The 19,820-nt window shown below is 37.9% G+C and overlaps 2 protein-coding genes across 3 annotated transcripts in view; one reads left to right on the forward strand and one right to left on the reverse strand.

The window, feature by feature from the left end:
• The window catches only part of LOC105837084, a 150,657-nt gene that overhangs the window by 130,146 nt on the left and 691 nt on the right, over positions 1-19,820 (reverse strand). The window contains exon 2 of the mRNA XM_012681569.3: positions 7,766-8,156. The gene's annotated coding sequence lies outside the window, so the exon portion shown is untranslated. The remainder of the gene's footprint in view (positions 1-7,765; positions 8,157-19,820) is intronic.
• LOC105837083 lies at positions 1,872-18,897 on the forward strand. 2 transcript variants are annotated; one of them, XM_012681565.3, is made up of 3 exons: positions 1,872-2,719; positions 13,701-13,937; positions 15,689-18,897. In XM_012681565.3, exons 1-3 carry the CDS (start codon positions 2,635-2,637, stop codon positions 16,042-16,044), a joined length of 678 nt encoding a protein of 225 aa, XP_012537019.2. In that variant the 5' UTR covers positions 1,872-2,634; the 3' UTR covers positions 16,045-18,897. The 2 variants fall into 2 exon arrangements, with proteins under 2 accessions (XP_012537019.2, XP_012537020.2); XM_012681566.3 differs by having other exon boundaries at positions 1,874-2,719; positions 15,707-18,897.

Below are 19,820 nucleotides of genomic sequence, written 5' to 3' on the forward strand. Positions count from 1 at the left end.
CATTAGATCAACGATGACATCACAACAAGTAACACAACAGTGACATAAGAGCCGCAGCAATGAAGATGTGTGTTATCGTCAAGGTCTATTGATGAAAAACGCGTTAGCGTTTCCAATCGATGCGTATCTTCAAAGACAATGGCATCGAAGTTATAATCAACTTTTCAAAAACACAAATAAATCGGACAAAACAAGATATAAAATAAAGAAGTTTAAGAAAAGAGAAAGAGAGAAAGATGTAAAAAATATATTAACATCATATAGAAGTAATTAAACTCTTGTGTATCTCAAATTTTGTATCGGAATGGCGATCTCACGTTGAATACTGTAAGAGTAATTCTGGAGTAAATAAGATCGTGTTAAAGATATCGCATATCAAGGTCCATTACTTCGATTTTAAGGCCGTCGCGGCAGAAAAAAAATTGTTTGCTGACCTTATCGTCAGGATGGACGATGACACCGAAGAACACCACATGTATCAATTCATCAATATTACATATTGATATTTTTAGTCGATCACGACCGTTCGTGTTTGGATTAGCGTGATTACTGACGAGGAGTTTCAAAAGTGATAAAAATTAAATTTTTATATATGTATATTTTTTTTTTTTCATTACAGCGTTGCATCTGCTGGATGACACGATAGTACATTCAGCTTATAACATCAGCATTATCGCGATTACTTCTGAGAAACATAACATAAAGACAAAATAAGATTTTCATTGAGTTTTACGCAGCATTTTATAAAGAGTAAAGCTTTTTCATCAGCGTGATTTTTTTATCATGATTTTCTTATCACCGGAAACATTGTGTATGATTCTCATGATTGAATGATTGCTTTATCGGTGGAAAACATATGAATCTCATTAATCATTACCTCTCGAACGCGTTACGTCGTATCGATAAAACATGCGTCAAATCTTATCGAGAAAACTATACGACTTACGACGTACTTTCATTATTTCCCTTGTCTTCTCACGCATTTTTTTTCCATTTACACCGAAGCAGAATACCTCTGATCTCGAGAGATCATGCCAATGACTTCGGCTTGGTGAGAATTTGCAATTTTTATTTGTTTTCGTACTGCAACGACATTTACGAAACTTTCGCAGAAGTTATTATAATTATCGCGTAAGTTGCTGAATATCTCTTTCCACTATTTCTGCCACCCAGAAGGTTTTCTGAATTCCAGAAGGAGAAAAAGAAAAAAATATTCATAATTCTAGTAACTTTATAGAATAATAAATATCTCTTGTCCCTCGTGCCATTCATGCGCGAACTCCGTGCACGTACGTATGCTGTAAGCTGAAAATCTGACTCGTGAATATCCCTGACAAATTTTTTCAAATGCCGTAAAGAAATATTACCGATACGAAGTATCGAAGAAAAGAAGGCTTACAAAAACGTCGGTAGCTCAGAGATTTCAGATTCGCACATCGATGCCTTAAAGATCAAATCATGCCTGCGCGTTCCTCTAAAGATCCGACGAGCAGTTTGGCGAATCGACGAGGTGGGAGCAACCACGTATTGTTTGCAATGACAAGGGGGACTTTGATCCGTTTCACCGATTAATTATTGAGCGACCTTAACACTCTGAGACAACAATGTTAATATTTCTACAGCATGACCGAGAAAAAGTGTGTGACTTTTTGCGATCAATCGGTCATTATCGAGCTAGTCTTTTTTTTTTTACGATCAACTTGCAAATATTACTCATTGGCTATCGACGAGAGATCCGCCAGGTGAAACATCTCTACGCCATTGGTATATTTGAAGTTATACGCGACCTTCAGCAGACCGCTCCTTACTTTGCTCATTTGACTTTTTAAAAAAAGAAGAAAAAACACCGTATGTACTTACAGAATCTAGATGTACGAAAGATATCAATTAACGATCATGGAAACTGATTATAAGTCAGAGAACACACAATATTCATTAATTGTATATAATACTTCAAATTACATTGTGAACTTAGATATAGACAAACGCCGCGGCACACCGTTAATCAGAGCTCATTAATCGCGGGTGTGAGAAACGTTAATTGTAATCACGGCATGAAGAATTATACACTCACAATGAAGAATTACAAGCATCGTGACACCTCTCGAAGAGGGGGGGGGGGGACGGCGGGAGAGGCGAGCGGGACCACGTAGTGTTTCACGTCGAGAGGCGAGGATTTCAAGCTCTCTTTAGCGGCGCGCACCAGAGAGCGAGCAGGAACGGGCCGTCCCACGACGAGGCGCGTCCGTGGTGGGGTGTCAGCCGTGGCTTATCTGGCGACTTTATGTATATTACGATACCCGAGGCAGGAACACGAGCAGTTCACTGCTGGCTAACCGGTCGGAGAAGTCGGCGAAGCCGAATCGTCCGCGCGGCGTGTCTCGCCGGAGTGCACGGAAGAAAGAAGTGGAAAAGCGTGTTCGTGTTTCACCTTTTCAACGAGAAACCGCGTTGTCCCTTTTCTTCCTTTCTTTCTTTCCTTCTTTCTTTTTCTTTCCCTTTTCTCGCGTGTATGCAATAAATAAACGTCACGCTCACGCCCGCGAGTACAACCGCGGAGCACGCGTGAACGTCAACGTTGTGGCACGGATCGAACGGAGCGTATCGGCGCCGATCGTCACTCCTTGATCCAGGATGATCGTTCTCGCGTGGTGCCTCTTCGTTATCGTCTCGTTCCTCGTGGCGGGCAATCAGGCCTTCCTCAACGCGCCCATACCAGGTACGCGCAGTTTTCGCGGAGTACCGCAAGCCTCATTTATTTCGCGGCGATATATCTTTCGAAAATTGACGGAACGAACGCGAGATCTCGTGATTCATTGCATGAGTTTTCTCCCGCCGGACGCTACGTCACATTCAGTGAATTTACACGTTAATAATAATCGCGAATGATGAATAACGTTCCGTATTTCATTTTTCTGGCTTTCTAATGTACCCGTCGAAGGCACACGGATCAATTTTGCAAGATCTTTGATCGGTTTTGTTGATGGCCTGTTTCGAGTGTCGACACCAGTGCGTCGTACGTGAATCGCCTATCGATCGCGTGATCGCATTTAAATTGCAGAAAGTCGTAAATACGTGCCATGTATTTTGCTCGAAATTAAACCAAAACATTATTTAAATGTTTTATTCAAAACTTTAAGAATATCGTAAGATAGAGAAGAATATAAACTTTAAGAATATCTATACTTCGACATGATTGCACCACAGCAACTACAGTTTTAACATTTAAAACAAAATGTTAAACAAAAAGAATTAATGAGAACTGTCTGGCTTTATAAAAAAAAAATTAATTACACTAATATTTGATGGTATTCAATATATTTAGAGATCATGAATTTTGCTTAAACTATTTAAGGCTAAATTTCTGTTTTGAAACACTTCTAATATCGCATTCGGATCGCGGAATATTCGTGTTTCAATATTATTGAAGCATGAAGAAAGGCCTCTATAGCTTGAAGTAACCCATGTGCACGAAACCCCATGGAAGATAAACAAAAAAAAAAAAGAAAAGACCTAGAAGTCGTAGAAGGTTTTATCAACACGCTTGAAAAAGTCTGGCTCATTGAATCGCGTTTCGGTCGATCCAGCTCCGAATATAGATAACGTTATATTATTCAAAGCACGACGCAATCGATACGATTATGAGATTTCGGTTATTCGATTAAATCCTCCAGTTTGCAACCTTCCATTAATTAACCTTACAGTCTAATCCATCTCGTGTCGGACCTTAATTTCTCGTAGCCAATTAGTGCACATCTTAGACAAGCATTAATGCATATATTACCCAAGTTCCTTCTATCAAGGAAGATGAGAGATTTTCCAAGAATTATATCAGATCACTTGATATCATGTACACTGACGTGAAGTACACAACAATTTAAGAATAAGAACTCATTAAATTTGAAAACTAGAAACCGTGGTTTTAAATTCTCATGTTATTTCAATATTTTATGTGGGGACAAATCGATTGACATATCTTGTTTTTCCTCTTTCGCGTGGCATCCTTATCGAAAAAGCTTGCGTCGAATTCGCATTCGAGGGTTTGCACAAACGCGGCGGGAAACGCCACTAATCGCCACAGACGGTGGTTCTCGAAAGAACTCGTATCGCGACGCTCGTGGTTAAATCCGTGATTGCACCGAGTGTGCTCCGTCTAGATTTTGCATACTACCATTGTGTGAATGACAGATTTATCTCGCGCGCATTCTCGCAGTCGACGAGAATTTCGCTCAAACTGTTGTCTGTCGGAGTCAGATCCGTTTCCAGCGTACGGAAGTTCGATCCACACCAAAGTTTCGATCGTCCTCCCGCAACTTCTGCCCCTCTTCATCTTTTCTGCTCTTACCCCCCCCGCTCTCCCTCTTACCCCTTCCGCGCATTCTTAAACGAGAAATATCTCGGATAATCAATAGCCATGCTATAAAGCAGCCAGACCAGACACTTGACCTCACGTTGCCTCGTTCTGCATCGTTTTTATCTGGCCAATATATCGGCAATCAAGGATACTACATGACTATAAATGTCACATTTTATAGTATTATATTTAATTCCAGGAATGTTGGCTATTACCTGATTAATTTTTGCCCAAATAGAATAATTTTCCAGCGTAACTTTCCAGCGTTAATGCTCTCGAATAAATATAAAATAAAAAACATTCATTTAAAAATTATACATGTAATCTCTTTTCGGTGACCAAAAATTTCTCCGCGAAAATTTAGATATCAAATAAAATGTTGAGAACTCACTTGTAGTGTAACGAAACATTACTTTATTAACGAGAATTACGTCATAATAATTTAGTAGCGTCGGAACAATGTTGATGTAACGGTTTTTTCGATACCCAGCCCTTGAATAATCCAGATCTCAAGTACCTATCTAAAAAACACAATCGTTTCTGCCACGATATAATTTTATAGAAAGATTTGACCGCAACCGAATTTTCCAGACGATTTTAACATTATATATTTTTTAATTATGCTAAAAGAATTACCAATAGTTTATATACAACTGGTTAGTATATAATAATTGCAATACATAAATCTTGTTGAAAATGTTACATACTACCATTAACTGTGTCATACGTGTAGTAAAAGGTCAATTCGAAACTTTCTAATATAGATCGTAAACATATTCGAATTATGCCGAATATCTTCAAATTTTTAACTAACCGGTCGGCTAAACCCGTCTAGACGTCAGTTAACGGATGTACGAACATATAATCGTACCCATAATGTTCATGCTGCTAAATATAGAAGTACAAAAGAGCGACTGGGAAACCGTTATATCTATCTCTAGCCTCGAATACATCCTGTGGATCCTTAGCATGCAATTATGGTGAAACTTCCTACATTTAAGGGCACAAATTTTCTCGCTACTTTGTCCCGAAGGAAAAACTAGCCCTAAACAAGAAATTTATTATTAAAGTTAGCATCGCGGTAATATAATCGTGATAAAAATTGGATTATGTTTTACAAAATTCTTGCGTAACCCTTTCTTGGTCCCACCGTAACCGGATATTTTTATCATTTTGACATTGATACGTGATTAGGTAAATAGCGGCATTATCTTGACGTATGCATTAGCTAGATGTCGCGCTGTTTGCAGAACTAGTTTTTGATATCGCGATTTATACAATATCCGCTAAAATTGCATGCGTCGTTCCCGGATGACATCACGCAAAGCCTTACACACACTTGACTTTAAAATACTTCAGTAAAGAACGCTACTTTCCTGCTTAGATGGAATAGAAAAAGTGCTTAAATGAAATAGAAAAAGAGAGAAGAGGGGAGGGGAGGAGGAGAAACAAGTCCGATATTCTCTTTTGAGAGAATGACGACACTCACCGATACGTGTTCGTCGGCAATGGGTGCTTCGGGTACCCTCTCAAACCTGCCTAACAATACTTCCGATAATAATACACGGTGATCACGGAACTTGAAGCAACGCCAAAAAGACTCACCGGACTTGGTCATAAAGTGCAGTTACAGAATACGAAAACTTCCTGGGTGGATAAAGTTTCGGATAATTTCACGATTCTCCGGATACAATTGTACTCTTCTGCAGGTACAATTAGGCGCACTTCTACGTCTATTTCGGAAAACTACCGCGATCGAGTCATTAAGTAGAATCACGAAGCAGCACTCAACGTAACATTTTATTGACTATATACTGCGAAAACTTTCCTACTTGTGAATGTAGCAGAGGTCCACTCTCGCAAGAGTTCAATTTTATTCGTATCCACGGCAAACAATGTAAAATAATAATGAAGAATAAAATGCTATAGAAATTTCGCTGAATCTCAATAAATTTCTTTATATTTTGAATTAATTTACCTAATGTACAAAAAGAAGGTGATAATAGAATCGAAAAGAAAACTGTTTGATAACATCTATCTGATTGCATCTTAAAAAGCATTAACTTATAAACAGCAACATTATTAATTACCACATTTATTACATGACTGTATCTTAAGAGGGAATTCCGAATTTGCGAATTTTAATATTGCGATTTGATAACAAATGACTGTATTTCAAGAGGCGCTAAATTTAGAATAACAACGTTAATACTAATTAATTACTACACAATACTTGTCTGTATTTACTGATAGTATCTTAAGAGGAAAGTCCGAATTTATGAATGATCAATATGATACCACGATAACAGGTACCTTTACTTGACTATATCTTAAAAGGCATTAAATTTGGATCAACAACGTTGATAATTACTCGATCGACTTGCATCTATCGGTCATTTCGTCAAGCCTTGGCTAAAAATTTAGTCTCTAACGTGACAAAGACGTATTTCAAAATGCAGAGGGCCGGGCAAGAGCGTGTGAGTCAGTGCGAGCGTGAGACGGGCGAGCAACGACGACAAGCTCCGGCTGTAGAAAAGGCGAACTTGAACGCGAGCGATACTCTCGAAGGCCGCAAGACCAAGTCGAGCGGTTCCCGATATCGAAGGTCTGGAGAAACCGACGAAAATCCAAATCTCGCGCGTTCCGTGCGCCGCGACGTCGTCGTCGGCGTGATTTCGTGAGCGCGGTCGGTCTATTTTCACGCTAACGTATATCTCGATGATTACGTCACTTGTTTACACCATTCACCAGATGATTTGATACCTATTAAGAAACAATTATGCACCTGCACACGCGACCTTATTCCCGCTTGTTTTTGCTCTCTTTTTATCTATCTTTTTTCCACGCAAGTATGTATCAATAATATATTCGCATTTTAACAATAGATAAGAAGCGCAGAGAAATGGCCGATGTCGAAGCGCCAATTCCATTTATTCAGTGGTTACGTAAAAGCGCCGGTTATTAAGTTATAATTGTTGATAGAGCAAACAATGTTATCATGCCGGTGCCATCGAAACTAAAGTAGCATTTGAGAAACGTACAGAACGATTATGCACAGAACATGCATCTTCATAGATAATTCGACCAATATCGTTTATTTGTCTGTTAATAAAGTTACAATCAAGATTTTTAGGAATCTATCAAGTCAATCTTATCGTAATAAGACCCACCGTTAATAAATCTGATTACATGTCCAAATAGTATATTTAATCTCTAATACTAAATACAAAAAATTTAATACGAAATATTATATTGTGTTCTGGATCATCTTCGACAAAAATGAAAATAGAAACCTTTTACGTGCGGTTGATCATTTTTTTAAAATGAAATACAAGTTTAAGCGATATTAGCTTTATTATCTATAACTAACAAACAATTTGTAACTAAAATATAGCAACTGTTTCGACTTACCAATAACACGTTCATGCTGTTCCATCGGTTGCTTCAGCGACTGTAGTTTCCGACTGGTAATTTCCACCATCTTTGCCGAAACACACACGCACGTACACGAATTGATCAAGACAATTAATAATTACCGCCGCGTAGTCTAATTAATGCGATAAACACTATCGATTCATTGAAGACACTTTTTCTTTACGTATTACCTTTTGAACGAATTGAATGAATGGAATAATTAACTTCTTTGACGATCGCACGATATTTAAATCGGCACTCCCGATACTCACTCGCGCGCGATTAATTTCAGAGAAACTTGGAAGATCCGGGTGCGATAACGATTTTCGCCGACGACCGGATTGTTACACTGTCGCGATACGAGTCACGTGGCAACCACGTGTGTTACCTGCAATCATTTTATATTATGTATGTCCATAATAAAATACAATATATGTATAAATAAAATACATGAAGCGCATATGTAAGTTCTTGAAATTTATGTAAACTTTAAAATACTTATTCTAAATATAAAATCTTATCGCTTTTAAGAAACTTTCAGTACAAACGTTATCTACATAATGCAAAGAAAACCGAGTGTTGTATTTTGTGTTGTCATTCGAGCATTCAAAACATATCACATAAACATGCGAAATAGCTGTTAAAATGCGGAGATAAGATATTGCTTGCATTACAAATCTCTTTTTCGCCATACAGCAGCAAAAACAAAGTAAAAAAAAATAACTATTGTACAGCATTTCATGTAAGCATTTGTTTTGTTGATAACGTGAAAAATTTTATGCTATGTACCAACACTGAGGTAATATGTGCGACAAAGATATAAAAATGACAAATTGCTACATAAAAAATGGTCGCAATATGATATAATCTTGAGTATAATATTTTAGCTTGATTTGCATTCATACCAATACATAAAGCTTCAGCAACAATATTTTTAATAAGCAAAACATTTATTTTAAAAAAGGTAATAAAGGTAATAAAATTCATTTTCAAAAATCTTGTTAAAATGAACTGTATTAACTCACAAAGAGAGAGAAAGAGAAAGAGAGTTTAAATTTTATGATATTTTAAGTTTTTTGCATTTGCAAGTATTTTTGTATCGTTCTAAAATGAAACAATTACAGTGATTAACAGTAATAAACTGGCAAATTGCATGGTGATCGATGAACAAATGCATACGTCTGTAATTTCATGAATTGACAAATCATCAGTGAGTTTAATATATAATCATTAAAATATATCATATCAAAAATCCCTTTAACTATGTTTATACATGTGTATCTTTCCACAAGACGATAACGCACGTAAATGCATAAGAAATATTTCATCACTCTATATATATATATATATACAAGATGAGGGAAATATGTCAGTACCCCTAAATAACGTAGAAAATATAAGTTAAATGTTTCACACATAACAATATTAGTACATCAATTCTTCCGACCGGTATATGTTTAAACATATCAATGGATTAAATAGATCGCCTAACGGTCTTGCATTGCACAGTTTAAATGAGCTAAGAAATTTAATTTAATAGAAAAATTATATTCATCACTAAAATCCAATGCAATTTAGACGTTCTACTTAATCTATTGATATGTTTAAATGTTTCAGACAAAAGTTGTATGGTGTAGCGAAATCCATTTACTGATTTATCCAGATCCATCTCTGATCTTGCCTTGGTTGAATAATTTTCGATCTTATCTTTGTAAACCAGTCATTTTACTATAAAAGCTCTATAACTTCAAAAAGAATAATCAAAAGTATATAAAATTATAGTGTTTTAAAAAGCTCTCGAGATAAGCTACAAAAATAGGTAATAAAAAATAAAAAATTGCCAACGCCACTCAAGATTAAACTAATAATATCACTAAACGAATCTCTTTATACTTTACAACTTTTGTCTGAAACATTTTTCTATAAATCTTATATTTTTTTAGTTATTTAGGGGTATCAATCTTATTTCTTCACCCTACACACACACACACACACACACACACACACACACACACACACACACACACACACACACACACACATACACACTGAGAAAAGAAAGATATGATATCCGACTGTTGCGATAATCGAGTTTTATTATACAATATTTATCATTCTGATATCTTCTAAAACTTTTAATCGTACGATTGATCTTATCAAAAGAAAAATGATCTCGAAAAATTTGATTTAAAATGTCGCAGGAAGACAACTTATAATTAACTTGATCTTAAAAAAAGAAACAAAATTAATCAAAGATGTAATAATATCATAAAAAATAAGTTTTGCGATACCGCAAGATATGATTTACATTTAGTTAATGTAATAAATTAATTTTTTCTTATCATGCTTGATTTCTGTAATGTTCGTGGGACTTATCCGGAAGATATCATGAAATATTATTCGTTGCTACCTCTCGGCGATTTATCTCGATTTCGTTGCTGGAGTTTCGCAAATATTTCGATCAACTCAGTGTCTCCGTAACCACGATGTACTACGGCCGTACTCGCGTCAGGTGAAACTTTACAAACACATTCGCGCGACAGAAGGAGTCGTTTTCAGAAGATGCTTGAACGCGAAGGCTTTAAGCAGACTTGCGTTGCAAAGTTTAGAAGTTTACGTAAAGAGTTTATCAGTGCGAAGAGACATGAAGTAAACACACACGATGCTTCTTACAATAAATATGCCACGGCAATGTCAACACGTAACGTTTTCTAGACGATTATTTTTTCTCCTCTTTATTTATTTTTCATATGGAATCTCAGTCTAACATATCGTGTTATCCAGCTAAAAAAAAAAAAAAAAAAATCTTTCATGTATATATATTTAATGAGGCGGATTTTCAAGAATAAATACAAATAAGTGGAAAATCAGTCTTGAACTCCATTTATAGAGTACAGACGCCAAAAATAAAACAAGAAACATACATAAATAGAGCTAACGAGCATTAAGCACCTCGCCAGGCATAAATAACAATGCCGCAGTGTCTCTTTTCAATTACGCCTCTTTCCCGGGATGCACTTTGTATCACGACAAATTAGCAGATAAGGATCATGCGATTGTCGTCCCAGCAAACAAAGACTATCAACGATCTGCTATCGAGTATCCGACACTGCCAATAGATAGATCGAGCTCTCGCACGCGATGTGACCGAAGCAAACGTGTGTGGCCAGAAATAAAACTTCACATCGTGAGCATACGTAACGCGTAACCTTGCGAGCCTCACCGGTCATTGGTCATAGGGGAAAGATTTACATTTTGGGCGTAGCCAACTCCGCTGCGTTTAAACAGTTTGAACATCGATCGCTCGGAACGTGACTCGCGGCTATAGCAATAAGAGAAAAGAAATGAAAGAAGAAGAGAGAAAGAGAGCCGTTACGTAAGCGCGACGCCTGTCGCATAATATTGTGACGACGCTAATGATACCGTTTGCCATATGCGCGTGCGACGCGCGACGCCCCGACAATTTTGTATAAACCGCGAACAAAGGCAGGCAGTCATTCGAGATCTCTAGAAGGTAGCTATTTTTTTTTATTACTACAGCTATTACGTCGTACAGTGTACGTATACGTGTCCTATAAAAATCGCGAGATTTTCATGTGTCGCGACTTAAATTGCCTCCCTGTGTCTCGACCGGTAGAAATACGTTTTCGTAATCGTTTCTCTTTAACGGAAAAGCGTACGTGATCTGCGAAACGTGGGCTCCCTGACTCGGAAACTCGGATTCCAACGGGCTAGCGGGAAATAATGGATACCGCTGTTATACGCATGTACAAATGTCACAATTGCACCCCCTCCCCTCCCCTCACTCTCCCTCTCTCTCCGTTTCTCTTCGTCGTGACTTCGTCTTTAATTACGCGCGACCTTCGATGACGACCTACACGGTACACAGATCAACAGACGGAAAATGATCGTGTTTACTCGAAGAATCATCTCCACTAACATCGTAAATCGCGTATCTCTCCCCATGTCCTTTGACAATATCTGTCAAATTTTATATGAGCATAAAGATAAAATTTACCCGAGAAGCGTTGACGCGACCTTTAAAATTCTCACTTAATGCGCTATCTCTCTTAATGTACGCGGTATCTTATTACAGGTATAAACAGAAATATTTAAACTGTGAAAAGAATTACTTATCGGAACTTTGGCTTTTTTCATTTTTTTCGATCATGAATATTTATGAACCCGATGTACTCGATAACTCGTTTTAAGAGACTCGAATGTCTCGTACAATGGAATTAGCACGTATCCCAATCTGCTGAAATGTACTTCATAGCCTACCCTATTAGAAAATTATGGCGTATTAGACCGGATTTGCACCTTAACGTGAAAACAGTCCTAAGCCGCGCTTCGTTACGCCCCTTACGTGCAAACTCATAAAGCGAGATCTGATCGGGCAGCGATGTTAAAGTAGCGGATAATTGTGTCAGGGTAGAGAATGAGATTCTGAAAGAACTGAAAGGCATCAGCTACGCCCCGCTTTAAGAAATTGTAGTAACAATATCGGCGCCCTTTCTTTCTCTCCCTTCTGTGTCTCTTCCTCTCTTTCACTTAAAGGAAAGCCCGACCATCGATCGATTTTACGCTTCACCACTTTGCAGCGCCTAACAATTGAGCTAAAAATAGCACACAGAGCGGCGATAAAAGGTTCATCACATGTACAATTCAATAGAAACGCGGGAAGAAGCATTTTATTTTTTATTTATTAAGGAGCTAATGTGGCAACAGAAAAGACTTAATCGGCGTAACAACACGAACGAAAGCTACTCAAATGACTAAAGTCTCGTTAAACTATTTATTTTTTATTCGCGAGTCTTATAATACATGTCAAAGCGAGTACTGTTACAAATAGAGTAAAACTTTAAAGGATTGTAACGCGCGCGATCATCGACTTTTATAAACTTTTCTTCCGGTCGGTTCATAACTGAAACTACTGGTAATTAATATTAACATGAGTTCCCAAGAATAAATTTAACTTGGCAAACAAAGTTAACTATTAATCTCGTGATAGGCGGAAATAGCTGCATGCATTGCGTATAAGTAACGGAATTAGTATACTAATTTCATTTCACTTTAAGAGAAGCGATTATTTGGAAGATTGCGAAAGATTGAAGAACTTTATTATACACTCTAATTTGATCATCAAATTGAATATACATCATTCGGCTGATAGTTAAGGAAACGAGAAGTTCCATGAGAATCGCCAACTGTACTTTGGCAAAAAAAACTTTAACAATTGTAGGCAGCGACATCGATGGCACGTTAATTATCACGTACATCTGTTTTTCGCGAGTCAGTTCTCCCGCGCTATCATTTGTATCTGCGATAAAAAGATACGCATTCGCTAACAAGACGAGGCAAAAGGCTGGCGCCGCCGACGCGATCGAAGCGGCATCGTCTTCGACGTCCATCGAGACTTCGCGGCCTACGCCTTGTAACAAACGGCATGTAAAGTGTCGCGATGCAGGTTAACGAGCGACAGGCGGTGTTATTTGCCCGGTATTAACATCTTTAGCTCTGGGATTTTGCACGACGTAATATATGCGTAGATGCGATTTGCTCGGGAATCCGTTGTGCTAGATAACGGCAGTAAATGTACCGCGGCAAATATATACTTTCGACACTCAAAATCTTAAAAAAAAAAAGGCAAAAGAACTAAGAGACATAGAAATAGTAGAAGGATCATTAATTGGTACATAATTAAAATAAAATACAAAATGAGCAATAATATTTTCTTAGATAGAATTATTGTATTAAATATGGAGAAGATAGAGTAAGGTATTATAATATATACAGCTACGTTTATAAATAAATCTTAATGAAAAGGGAGCGAGATAAGAGCGTAAACAATTCAGATAGAATAATGTATGCATTTTCATGCGAATAAACACTTCGTAGGTGCAATTAATTAAGTGATCGCAATTTGTCGCAGCTCACGCGGTGTCGAGTTACGGCATCGGTGCTGAAAGGCGAATGGAGAGCAATAAAGCGACTCACGGCGCAAACGACAATCATCACTCGGTCGACTCGAAATCCAACGACGACGACGTCGACGTCGACGGCGGCGGCGGCGGTGGCGGCGGCGGCGGCGGCGGCGGCGGAACAGTCTACGTGATTGCATTCGAGGGGAAGGAGAACGGGGAGAAAGAAAGAGACATGGAAGAGAGCGGTAAGAACGTGAATCATGTTTACTAGTGCACAAGAGTGACTTCATAGCAATTGCACTATTCTCATGTCATCACAGATCATCGTGTATTTCCTGTTGCAATTCGAGATCACATTTCCCCGCGTCTCGTTGCAAATACACGTGTAATATTGCGGTATCGAGCGTGTCGGAATACTAATCCTTTTTTTTATAACCGTTTCGTATTTTCCATTAATAATATCGAACTTACACGGAGGTCAGAAAGCATCAAAAATAGCATAATTACTCATTACTATCGATTCGCGACCTTCAGCGTTTTCGTCGCGTATATCTACACACGACGACGATAACGAAATTTATCACTACAAAATATTACTCTGCTCCGTCAGTATCTCGCGCTAAATTCTTGACCCCTGTAATGTTACTTTGTGACAAATTCAAGTTTATCTCTCGCGAAACGCGACATAATGTTTTCGTCTTTACGACTCGGAGCTAATTTAATTCTCTGTACGAAACGATATCGAGAGATATGATTTCATTAATCACAAATATAAAATACCAATAGGATAGCATGTTTGATAGTAGAAACTGATGTAATATAATAATAATAGAATATGTAAAGATAGAAATCTGATGTAATTCTTCAAGCGACTAGCTACATTACATTAAATAATGACTGATTGAGTAAGCTAATGAAGCAACTATGATTCATAGTACTACGATGTCAAAAACGTAATTCATAGATCAAAGCGACGCACAAAAAGTATACTTGATGTTATTTTATATATATATATATATATATATATAAATATAAAATATATCGTGTGAAATCATATCGCTTTACAATATATATTATATATATATATATATATATGTAGTAAAGAATCAATCTTAACGGAACGAGATTCGAACTTCAGTTCGCGTGTGTCCCGTTAAAAAAAAAATCACACCTGCAGAAAACAATTCGCACCGCACGCGCCAAGGATTTATGCAAATGTGTAGTAGTTTCATCATCATTTGCATCGCTTTTCTTATTTCGCATTGTACGCATCACGTATTAATATCGAGAATCCGTTTCACGCACGCATGTCATCAATCGAAAAAAGAAATATAGTTTCGAAAACTTTTCAAGCGACATTCACATCACAAGAAAACCAAAAGCAAAATATGCGTCTGACGCATGCAATCAATTTGTTATACGATTTGTCATCGATTTTTTTAGACATATAGAGCAATAAAAACATACTACGTATGACAATAATCATATTTAATTTGCAAATCTAACATGTAAATTTGAAAAATACATGATATTCTTGATATTTTACTATTATACTTGGTTAGCAAGGAAGCGTCAAGTTAATTTTAGATTCGACGCTCATCGTATCGTATTTCTATCGAGAATGGCATCTTAAAGCAGACAACAAAAGAGTAACGTGGCTCGCAAGTGAAAACGTTGTTTACAAATCTTTCACAACCCAACATATTTCTTATCATTTTGATCTCGCATAAGCAGTAATAATAGTCAAAAGTATCTTGAGATTTCGTTGCAAAATTTCCGATCTTCTGAGCTTTTCGATAATTTGTAAATATTCAAAATAATAATTAAAAAAACACACACCCTTCTGTTTGCATATACAAACGCAAGTACACCTTTGTCTCAATTTCTTTGTTATTTCTTTCTTACACGAGGATGCCATTTTAATTCTCGTAATTTCGCATGAGCGTAGTTTGCGAATCAAGATATTTCTGATTATTAACGAGCACCTCGCTCACAGGTTCGCCTTTTGTTGTAGTCAACAACGACCTGCAGAATCCTCTGGATCCGTGGTCGATAGTCTGGTACATCGGCTCGTTCGGCGGCCTGGTGGCGTTCTTCCTCATCGTCAGCTGTTCCGAGTGGTGCTGTCGACGTGGCAGCCGACCCCTCACGGTGCCCTACGCACAACGCGCCGAAACGATAAACACAACCGGAGTTACGGAAACCCCGCCGCCACCTTACCACCTATTCGCCCCACCTTCTTACGATTCCGTCAACTACGGCGAGATCGTCGACAAGACGTCCGGCGAGAAACTGGACATCTACGTGATCTCCGTGCCGGTCCACAGGCCAGTGGTGCAGGCGCCAGTGTAGAAGACCTGGGAAAGGCTCATCCTTTTGACGAGGATCATCATACCTGATTTATCGATGACGGTCGACATACGATCGCGTAGAAGCGGTCTCGCGAACCCTTCATTAAAATCGCCGGCTAGTTCGACGTTGAAGAGAACTGCTCGAGAAAGAAGCGCAACTATCGTACAGAAGTGACTACGCATGTGTCTTCGTTACAGCTGAGAAATTTACTTATTCGACGACATTGACAGAGATGATGAACGTTCGTCGAAGCATTAATGTCATTCCGAATCAAATGAGTCGCTTCCCGCGGCGTTTCCACGGAACGGTGACGGATACACCGAAATTCTGAGAAAAAATTGTCACGTCATCGTAATCACGTCGATCTCGAAAAAGATCACGACGGTAGAGAAGATTACGCCGATATAATTCTAGATAGAATTTAATTTTATACTGTTCCGGGAAATTCAATTTCTCGCGATTTCAAACGAAAATTCTATGACCAAATTATGAAAATTGTCATCAAGGTTTTCCTGGAATCAACGAGAGAGAAAGAAGAACGACGAGCTAACGACACTGAAGAGATCTAAGTCAATACTTGTGTGGAGAAAAATTTAGTATGCATCGATAGTATAATATTGAGAGATGACACTTAGATGATATATCAGATATATGATCAAAGTCGATCAGACTCGAATATTCTCCTAGACAAGTGATAAAAGAATTGATATAAAAAAAAAAAAAAATAGAGAACAGTTCTTACGCGAGAAAACAAGATGTTCGTGAATTCCTTGAACTGATGAACGCTATGAACTTCAAAATACACCGTTTTAATTGCAGAGCAATAATTAATTTAATCGGCCTGCGAAAAATGGCGAATCGTGCGATAATTTAATTATCAATGCGTTTGCGGGAACGTTGATCGTCTTGCACGCGCGGTGTTGAGGGTTTTGACAGGCAGAATTATGGCAGGACGTGCGAACACATTTCGGAATATACATGTAAATGAAATAAAAACAGTTCAGCCAATCACTGCCATTCCAAATCGGAACAATCACGATTTAGATTTTATCCAGTTTTAATATTATTAAATTTTTTTATTATATATTTTAGAAATACCGCGTCTTTAAAGATAAGTGTCGATGAATATATCCACTGGATATACACACACACACACACACACACACACAAAACACACACGACTTTGAGAAATTTCTGTTTTCCTCGACGATATTCGTCGATTCGTCGATTATCGTTGGCGAATTCATTCTGAGATGTAACATTATATATGAATTAAGAGAACTTTATACGTGATATCGTCGCATGCGATTGGCCCCAATCGCCTATCGACTCCGTCAATTAGGGACGATTAGTGTAGATAACAAATCGACTGCCATGAGAAGTGTCTCCCCGCGAACGAGACCGCGAGAATAATTCAAGATAATAAAGCGAGCGCGCGAGTGTTTGCCGCGGAGCAACTACGGCGAGTGCAGTGTTACACGATAAGGACGAAGGAGGACAGACGGTTCGTGGCTCCTTGCGTGAGCGACGAACCGCGAGCGATCAATTACACGTTAATTAGCGTCGCATTCACGACGGAGTCCGTTTCCTCCGCGCGGCGGATCCTCATTCTGCGTCAGAGAATGCGGCGCTTATTCTCCCTGACGCGAAACGTCGGGCGGATAACGGCGTGACTCGCCGTTCATAACGAATCCTCGGGCGAAACGAAAACCCGATCAAATGTGCCATGCATGCAATTCTCTGGACTAGAAGGGATTTGAATTCAAGTCAAATTGATCGTGCAGTTTACGCCGAGCGCCCAGATAAATGTGCAGTGAAATCTCGATCCGACGCCGGAGTTCGTGCAGACAAGATAATATTTCATTTGCGCTTGTAATAAAAAAAAAATGAAAAAGAAGAAAATTATGAACTTTTCTCAGAATCTACGGAGAGCGACTGTAGTAGAGTTTTGCAAAAGAGCTGCGCAATAATGTAAGGACCGACTGTTTGTGTCGCACCTTGAAAATGGAACGAGGCCTAATTATCAGAAAATAAATAGTAAATTCTAAAATGTGCAATATCTGCTGCAGATCTTCCAATGTAGTTTTTCGAAACGTAAAAAACTCTTACGGAACACAGTTAACAAGACATATAGTTATTCATATGTATGTGTGAGATTGCGGTATGTGTGTGTTAGAATGCTTTAATTAATTAACAGTAAATAAGGATAATTTTGATGCTACGTCAATTACGATTAGCGGTATAACAATCACGATCATCACGGCAATTGCGATTGAATCCCGACCACATTTCGAAGAGAGCGTGTACCTCCCAAAAATCGAATCGTATAATAATATTTCGTGACAACTGTACAATCCCGAACTACCTGCGATCTGCGATCTTACGAAATCCAAGGAAATCCGCCTTTCCTCTGCAATTCGTATTTCTAATAACCGTCGAAGGGCTGTAATTAATAAGGTTCATAAATACTGTGATTCACGTAAGAACAGTTAGATAGACAAATTCGAAATAGATCGTAAAGGCGGTCCCGTTCCCTCAGCGGCATCTTGTCCCTTTCAAAGCGAACGATTCGACCATTTTCTCCCGTTGCTACTGTTAAAAATTATTATTATTACTGTTACTATGTCGTAGCTGTACTCTTGACTGCGCTCGCGACGCATTCCCGGCGCATCGCGTGCGCCGAGAGTGCGTCGCGACCCCGACTCGTTATCGTCATATATTAAGACTCACGAAATGGACGGCGCGCGCGTTGTGAGCTGTTGATATTTATTTTTTATACTTTTATACACACGCTGTTTATATATATATTTGAACGTCCCTACGTTATACCAATAAAATTTCTTTTCCCATGTACAAAAGGCGAGTCCGTTACTCACATCGATCACCATGCGACCAAAACGAAAATTCCTTTTCAATGACTATTTTAATTGATTAATTTTGCGAAGATCTTTATCGCAATTTTGTGTATAATCGAAGATTTTTTTACTGTGTATACGCGTACATTTAAAAAATCCAAATTGGCAATTACGTCAAGATTATTGCGTCCCGTTGCAAAATAATTTTATTTAACTCTAAATTTGCATTTCATCGAGTATCAAAAATACTCACAGATGCATTACTGCATTTCATTTACAACAAACTGTTCTCTCAAAATAGCGATCGTGTAATTTTTTTCTTTATTAGGAAATGTGAAGAGTAAGAATTTTTACTGAAATTAATGGTGAAATTTTTCACTTTTTACGTTATTAAAAAACAAACAACACGGAGTTTAAAGAAACTATTTTATATTGTAAAATAGTTTGATTAAATTTTGTTAATTCTTATGTAATCAAATTTCTCAAAAAATTATGTTGTTTCACGCTTTGACTATAGAAGTATGGACTGCTAATTGCCTATCCCAGCAAAGGTTTTTGTGTAATGGAGATGAAACGCGCCCTCAATGTTAAACTGGCAGCAAATGGAAACATTAAGCAAAATTCCGATGGTAAATGATGAGGAAAAAGAGAGATAGAATGTGTCACTCGTCACTGTTTTATCAACTTCTTGCAAATTACCGAATATGCATGAAAAAAATTAACGCAAATAAAGGCTGAATTAGTTTCATAAACATATATATTTTGCAGGTATTTGCGTTAATTTTTTTAAATGCATATTCGGTAATTTGCAAGAAGTTGATAAAACAGCGACGAATGATACTGTCTCTCTCTCTTTCCTCATCTTTTACCATCGGGATCTGGCTTGATGTTTCCATTTTCTGCCAGTTTAACATTGGGGGC

The sequence above is a fragment of the Monomorium pharaonis genome, chromosome 5 (genome assembly GCF_013373865.1).
Source record: "Monomorium pharaonis isolate MP-MQ-018 chromosome 5, ASM1337386v2, whole genome shotgun sequence".
NCBI classification, from domain to species: Eukaryota; Metazoa; Arthropoda; class Insecta; order Hymenoptera; family Formicidae; genus Monomorium; species Monomorium pharaonis.